General features: G+C 47.5%; 1 protein-coding gene across 1 annotated transcript in view; it reads left to right on the top strand.

Annotated features, from left to right (window-relative positions):
* DNAJC27 (DnaJ heat shock protein family (Hsp40) member C27) overlaps positions 1 to 7,798 on the top strand; it is a 15,993-nt gene that overhangs the window by 5,116 nt on the left and 3,079 nt on the right. The window contains exons 2-5 of the mRNA XM_018566826.1: positions 1,033 to 1,115; positions 2,877 to 2,946; positions 3,841 to 4,005; positions 7,513 to 7,635. Of these exons, the coding sequence (XP_018422328.1) occupies positions 1,033 to 1,115; positions 2,877 to 2,946; positions 3,841 to 4,005; positions 7,513 to 7,635 (441 nt within the window). The remainder of the gene's footprint in view (positions 1 to 1,032; positions 1,116 to 2,876; positions 2,947 to 3,840; positions 4,006 to 7,512; positions 7,636 to 7,798) is intronic.

Consider the following 7,798-nt stretch of genomic DNA (forward strand, 5'->3'; position numbering starts at 1 on the left):
CCAGTGTTCAGTCCAATCGCATAACATTACAGGTCCTCTTATTCCTCCAGCAGTGGTGAACTTTCCTCAGCACTCTCTTGTGAGTCCAGGGCTGAGCCTGGACACCCTGGGCTCACAGGAAGTGGTTTTACCCCCGTCACTGCAGTTGCCAGTCCGGAGATCCGCTGTGCCCGGTGCGGCCGGGACCGGCACGGCTGCTCTGTGACAGGAGATCAAAGGGAGATCGGTACCTGTCCTAGGGTGACAACCCTTACTCTTACCCTTAGTTAAATGACAGTGTTGTCACCCTTTCCTGTGTGCCCCCAACTTGGGCTTCAGATATCCATGCTGGCACACATTCTTGTGTGGTCACCACGGAGCATTTAAAGGAGAACTATGAGGTGAATGATTTTCACTCCTCCTCATAGTTCTAGCCGACCTGTGACAATGAGACTGTCACAGGTCGGCTCAGTAAAACAGGAAGTGAGAGAACACGTACCGCCGCTCGCTCACTTCTCGATCATGTCCCTGCAGAGAGCCGTGACTGCCACGCGCCTCTTCCCGCTGGGATTCCCCCCTCCCCGCTCCGATCCTCCAGCGCTGACTGGCGGAACGGACGAGGGAGGGGGCGGGTACTACTAGATAGGCAGAGCCAGCTGTCAATCACGCAGCTGGGTGGATCCAGACAGTAATGTCGGGATCCGTCCCGGCTGCGGCGTCTCAGTATACTGCGAGCTGTAGCTCCCTATTTACTGAGCCTAGGGTGACGGGAGGACGCTAGTTTGTGTCCTCCCGTGACCCCAAGGAGAACTATGGGGAAAAGCCCTGACCCCATAGTTCTCCTTTAAGAACCTGTGGCCCTTTTGATACTTATGGTGGGTCCCATGGGCCCCAGCAGCAGAAGCATCGATGTGTTAAGATTCTGTAATGTCAGTGATCTCTAGAAGTCTCCTATAACGTATCCTCAGTCTCTAACAATCTCCGGCTCTTATCTCCATGCATGCAGCTGGAAATCTTCACCACCGCATCACCTGTCTCTTCTCTTCTCCACAGAGCTGCATCATAAAGCGATACTGCGAAAAGAGATTTGTTCCCAAGTACCAGGCCACTATCGGGATCGATTACGGGGTCACAAAGTAAGTGGCTGACATTGGGGGGCCGTCTCTGCCTTCAGTCCTTGTATGTGGATTGATTTGGGGTTTTATCACATCGCATTCCGGAGTCACCTCGGAGCAGTAATACAATTCTCATGGTGGTCGCGGTGATGAGGTTTTGGGGTGAGATTAGGATGTGTGTCGGGGGGCAAAAGTTGAAAAAAAAACCACATCCGATACCTGAACATTTTCCTGTGTTTTATGCCTTTAACCCTTTCGCTGCCAAATGGGTTTTTTAGCACACATTATAACTCCCCATCGCAGGCCTGAAAATGACTTTCAACCACCGTTATATATATATTCTGAAAGCAGAGACTAGTGGTGACAGGTTAAAGGAGAACTATGAGGGGGGGTGCTTTTCACTCACCTCATAGTTCTAGCCGACCTGTGACAATGAGACTGTCACAGGTCGGCTCAGTAGATCGGGAGGTGAGCGAACACATACCGGCGCTCGCTCACTTCTCGATCCTGTCAAGGCTCTCTGCCGTGACGGGAGGGGCTGGATTTCCCCCTCCCCGCTCCGATCTGCCAGCGCTGACTGGCGGAACGGACGGGGGAGGGGGCAGGTAAAGCTGGCTATGCCTCTAGATAGGCAGAGCCAGCTGTCACTCACGCAGCTGGGCGGATCCAGACATAATTGTCGGGATCCGCTGCGGCGTCTCAGTATATAGGGAGCTGTAGCTTGCGGTATACTGAGCTTAGGGTGACGGGAGGACGCTAGTTTGTGTCCTCCCGTTACCCTAAGGAGAACTATGAGGAAAAACCTTAACCTCATAGTTCTCCTTGAGACCCCGTTCACATTGAGCGATTTATCGCGCGGTAATTCCCGCGATATCGCGGCAATTTACAGCGCGATATCGCTCTCCAATACTTCCCAATGGGGCAAAGGGTCCTGCTGTCGCGGGTCGTGTGTCGCTACAGCAGGACCCTTTTTGGAGCGGATTTAGACTTTTAGACCTTTTAGTGTCGCCTTTCCACTGCAAAGAAGCTATTGAAGTGCAGATGACAGCTGAGGGACCTGAAGTGATGCAATTAGTGCCGGCCCCATTCAGTGGGGTGGAGATTGGCGAACGGATGTTTGCTGGTCTCCTTCCCCGCTTCCCACCGACACGAGTGCCAGGCCCGCTGGAGGGGCAGCAGAGAAACAAGATGGGGTTGTCGTGCGTGGGCGCACTACACCGGCCCCTGGAAGCGATCTGGCTTCCAGTGTTAAGCCGACAGTTGGCTTTAGCACTGTGACACCATTCTCTGACCATCTCTAGCAGTGTGTCACCAGTCTCTGACCGTCTCTAGCAGTGTGTCCCCAGTCTCTGACCATCTCTAGCAGTGTGTCCCCAGTCTCTGACCGTCTCTAGCAGTGTGTCCCCTGTCTCTGACCATCTCTAGCAGTGTGTCACCCGTCTCTGACCATCTCTAGCAGTGTGTCACCAGTCTCTGACCATCTCTAGCAGTGTGTCACCAGTCTCTGACCGTCTCTAGCAGTGTGTCACCAGTCTCTGACCATCTCTAGCACTGTTTACAAGCTGGAAGATGAGGTCTGACCGTGAGTGCTCCTGTCCCCGTAGACATGCGGCCCCTGAGCGGTGTGACTTCAGCAGCAGAGACAAGTTCTTGGCAAAGCTCCGGCCATATTGAATGAGGTCGCTGTTTGCTGAAAACATTGTTACGTCCATGAATAACGGTTTTCTATGTAATTACTTTTGCAGCAAACTGAATGAACTGATCGAATGTTCTCTTTTTCAGAGTGCAAATCAGAGATCGAGAAATCAAGGTCAATATATTTGATATGGCCGGACACCCCTTCTTCTACGAGGTACGACTGGACACTGGCTTTCTGCCCCAAGTGTTGGGTGTGTTACTGCTCACGCAGCTGGGCGGATCCCGGCACAATTGTCAGGATCCGCTCCGGCTGCGGCGTCTCGGTATACCGCGAGCTGTAGCTCCCTATATACTGAGCTTAGGGTGACGGGAGGACGCTAGTTTGTGTCCTCCTGTTACCCTAAGGAGAACTATGGGGAAAAGACCTGACCCCATAGTTCTCCTTTAACACGTACCACCGACCTAAACATTGCCACTGACCAAGTCCCCCCCCCTTCATGGACACGGTATACCCTGATGGCAGTGGCCTCTTTCAGCAGGATAATGAGCCCTGCCACACTGCAAAAATGGTTGAAGAATGGTTTGGGGAACACAATGAGTTTGAGGTGATGACTTGGCCTCCAAATTCTCCAGATCTCAATCCAATCGATCATCTGTGGGATGTGCTGGAAAACCAAGTCCGATCCATGGAGGCCGATCACCTCACAACTTACAGGACTTTAAGGATCTGCTACTGACAGCTTGGTGCCAGATACCACAGCACACCTTCAGAGGTCTAGTGGGGTCCATGCCTGGACGCCTCTCAAAGACCAGGAGTTGAGGACCCTCAAGATCCTCAGATTAGTAAATGTGGGGTGGTTAGGAATATCCCCTGTTGGTAGCTGAAAAGTATGTGAGCCGTGTTCCCCAATGAAAATGGAATTCTGTTTGGCGGTTGGATTTCTAGGTCAGCAGCTTTTCATAGGGGCATCAAGTGTTGACTCCATGGAGAACTTCAGAGATGTTTGGGGAGATATTGGAGTGACTTTGCTCCTCTTGATAGATATGTATTTTCTGCAGCTCTCTGTTCCTCAGACTCTTACTCTCCTCCTCTCTGAACCCTTCTCAGGTACGTAACGAGTTCTATAAGGACACGCAGGGGGTGATCCTGGTGTATGACGTGGGCCTGAAAGAGTCCTTCGATAGCCTGGACGCCTGGCTGGCAGAGATGAAGCAGGAACTCGGCCCTCAGGGGAACATTGAGAACATCGTCTTCGCTGTCTGTGCCAACAAGGTAAGGATTACATACCATCAGTATGTTATAGCCGCGCTTCATGCACTGTATGGCCAAAGGTTTGTGGACTCCTGACCTTCAGGTTGTTGTTAAACATCCCATTTCAAAGCCATGGCTATTAATATGGAGTTGCCTCTCTTTCTGGCATGGTGTCTCTGTGTGGAGGTGGCCATCTTGGCACCGGCAGGGCTTTGCTTCCTCATGTCAAAGCTGCCTGCTGATGACTGGTGGGGTATTACCAAGTGGCAGCAGGAGAAGTATAGGAAGCACATAGCCACAGATGGAAAGAAGCAGAAGCAGGCAGATCCTTCCACTGCAGGTCTTCAGGTACAGCTTCCTCTCCAGCAAGGAGAACAGTGATTAGCACAGTGGTGAGGCCACCAAATCTCCTGAGACCAGCAGTCAGAGGCAGCAGGGATGATCTCGCACTGCAGATAAACAGCCGAGGTCATGAAGTGCTCTTTTTCAGGAGCAATGCAAAACAAAAGGTGGATTATTCTGGATAGAGCTTAGATACAATTCACATTTCTAGATGTTCCCTATATCGTATCAGATCTTCACTTCTTACCTTTCAGTCCACTTCACCAAATAAACCCGGATGATAGTGACACTCTTCTGATTAAACTTCAGTATTCAGTATTATTGTGCGCAACAAGAAGGCAAGAGAAAAAAAAAAAGCCTCAGCGTTTCCGGGGTCAGAATTACCCCATCGGGGCTGAAGAAAAAAAGCCTCAGCGTTTCCGGGGTCATAATTACCCCATTGGGGCTGAAGAAAAAAGCCTCAGCGTTTCCGGGGTCAGGATTATACCATCGGGGCTGAAGAAAAAAAGCCTCAGCGTTTCTGGGGTCAGGATTACCCCATCGGGGCTGAAGAAAAAAAGCCTCAGCGTTTCCAGGGTCAGGATTATCCCATTGGGGCTGAAGAAAAAAGCCTCAGCGTTTCCAGGGTCAGGATTACCCCATCGGGGCTGAAGAAAAAAGCCTCAGCGTTTCCAGGGTCAGGATTACCCCATCGGGGCTGAAGAAAAAAGCCTCAGCGTTTCCAGGGTCATAATTACCCCATCGGGGCTGAAGAAAAAAAGCCTCAGCGTTTCCAGGGTCAGGATTACCCCATTGGGGCTAAAGATAAAAAAAAACTAAAATACTGCGAAGTACAGAACTTCGTATGAAACGATATAATCGTCTACTTGTGTTTTGCATGTCATGTGTTCTATAAAAAAAAAAAACTTGCAAAAATTATATTGGTAATCGCACAAAATGTAATGAGATGAAAACTATATCGCGCTATAAAAAGTATAAGAAATAAAGAATAAAAAAAAAAAAATAATAATCTAGATTTTTCTGATGTACGTCATAATAAATGGTTGAGGTGTTCCAGTAATATTCCAGTTTTAATAAAACAATAAGTGATTAGCGCCAGTAAATAAATATAAATAAGAGCTACTAGGCACTCTAGATAAATAAAAAAAATATCTAAAAGGATGTAAGACAATCATGTGCCGAGCTAAATAAGTACAATTCAGTGAAATATGTGATGAACAATTAAATATAGGAGTATATGCTTTAAAAAATATATACAGAAAAGCATAGCAAAACGTCACAATATGTGAACAGAGTGAAAAACACAAAGTCCAATGTGCAGCAATAGAAATCGTGCAAATAAATGCCGGGGATAGTCCACCACTTCCAAGTGAGCAGTTGCCACAAGAATCCTGACAGACTTTCACCTCCACCCAGTGAGTGCAGAATTGGAACAGAGCTCACCCGGGGAGATAGACCCACAGAACTAGGTCTAAAAGCGCGTATCCCTGCTTAAAGGAGAACTATGGGGTCGGGGCTTTTCCCCATAGTTCTCCTTAGGGTAACGGGAGGACACAAACTAGCGTCCTCCCGTCACCCTAAGCTCAGTATATAGGGAGCTACAGCTAACTGGGGGGGGGTAGCCCAGTTAGGTGTGTGTGTGTGTGTGTATGTAAAGTAATCCGGTCTTCCCCCACACTGCAAAGGTTGATTCCTCGGTTTGTCTATATGTGTGTGTATCCAAGTCTGCTCCTGAAGTAAAGCTCTATCTGTCCCAGTGAGATGATGTGTAATACGTTGGGGTTTATAGATTTTAATGATTCTGCGCTGGACCTATAAAGATGTATAAGTGCTAAAAGTGCAAATTTAATTTGAAGGCTGCAGCAAAACGACCGTTAGGTCAAAACATTAAACTTTCAAATTATGCAGCGCCCGCAACATATAACGTGTTAATATCATAAACCATGAAATCAAATAAATATATGTGACTCAAATGTATAAACTATAATCGTATAATACACACATGAATGTTAGTGACTTAAAGTCTTTCTAAAAAACCATCATTGGCCCTGGATCATTGATCCCACAGGGTATGTGAACCAATTGTTATTAGTGACAACCACCGTATAAATTGTTGAATGATGTGATGTGTCAAATCCAAAGAGGACTGTTCAAAAAGTATTCGAAAAAGTATTCAAAAAAGGTGTTCAAAAGAAGTTCCGTGAACTATGTTGGGGATAGGGGTTAATACCACATATATCCCCTCAAAAGGTGCACTCACCGTGAGGTAGTGGCTGTGATAAGCAGCCGGAAACACTCAGACAGAAGCTCTCAGGACCGCAGCATCGATCCACCGTCTCGCTATGGTCTTCAATAAAGGATGTGTCTCCACGTTTATGGAAGAAAGAAGCCTGAACCAAAGCCACATCAGATAAGACCAAGATTTAACAATACATTTCAAAAATGTCCCCTCTAATAACACAATTTAGAGTAGCGTTTCCTGCACACATACATATCAATCTGTATTTGAGTATTGAGGCTGTTTACAAGCTGGAAGATGAGGTCTGACAGTGAGTGCTCCTGTCCCCGTAGACATGCGGCCCCTGAGCGGTGTGACTTCAGCAGCAGAGACAAGTTCTTGGCACTACCTCACGGTGAGTGCACCTTTTGAGGGGATATATGTGGTATTAACCCCTATCCCCAACATAGTTCACGGAACTTCTTTTGAACACCTTTTTTGAATACTTTTTCGAATACTTTTTGAACAGTCCTCTTTGGATTTGACACATCACATCATTCAACAATTTATACGGTGGTTGTCACTAATAACAATTGGTTCACATACCCTGTGGGATCAATGATCCAGGGCCAATGATGGTTTTTTAGAAAGACTTTAAGTCACTAACATTCATGTGTGTATTATACGATTATAGTTTATACATTTGAGTCACATATATTTATTTGATTTCATGGTTTATGATATTAACACGTTATATGTTGCGGGCGCTGCATAATTTGAAAGTTTAATACGTTGGGGTTGGCTATAACATGCGGAGACATTGCCAAAATGGGGAAAAAAAACTTGATGGGGTCCAGGGGGGGCAAAGGGCCCGGGGACTGGAGTGTTTGGGTGGTTTGGGAGCAGATGCAATGGTTGGGTATCAGGTGTGTAAGTCTACGAGTACATTAGCTGTCTGCTTCTTCCAGATTGACTGCGCCAAGCACCGCTGCGTGGACGAGAGCGAGGGTCGGCTCTGGGCTGAGAGTCGCGGCTTTTTGTACTTCGAGACCTCCGCACAGAGCGGCGAGGGCATCAACGAGATGTTCCAGGTACCATCTGCAATGTGATTTTTTTTAATTTTTTTTTTTTCCTTTTTTCTTTTCTACATGAAGGAGCCTCTCCAGCTTAAAGTTTAAAGGGGAATTTATCAAAACTGGAGCAGTTGCCCGAGGCAACCAATCAGCATCTTTCTTCATTTTGCTTAGTTGAGAT

The sequence above is a fragment of the Nanorana parkeri genome, unplaced genomic scaffold (genome assembly GCF_000935625.1).
Source record: "Nanorana parkeri isolate BGI_ZX_2015 unplaced genomic scaffold, ASM93562v1 scaffold980, whole genome shotgun sequence".
Taxonomy (NCBI): domain Eukaryota; kingdom Metazoa; phylum Chordata; class Amphibia; order Anura; family Dicroglossidae; genus Nanorana; species Nanorana parkeri.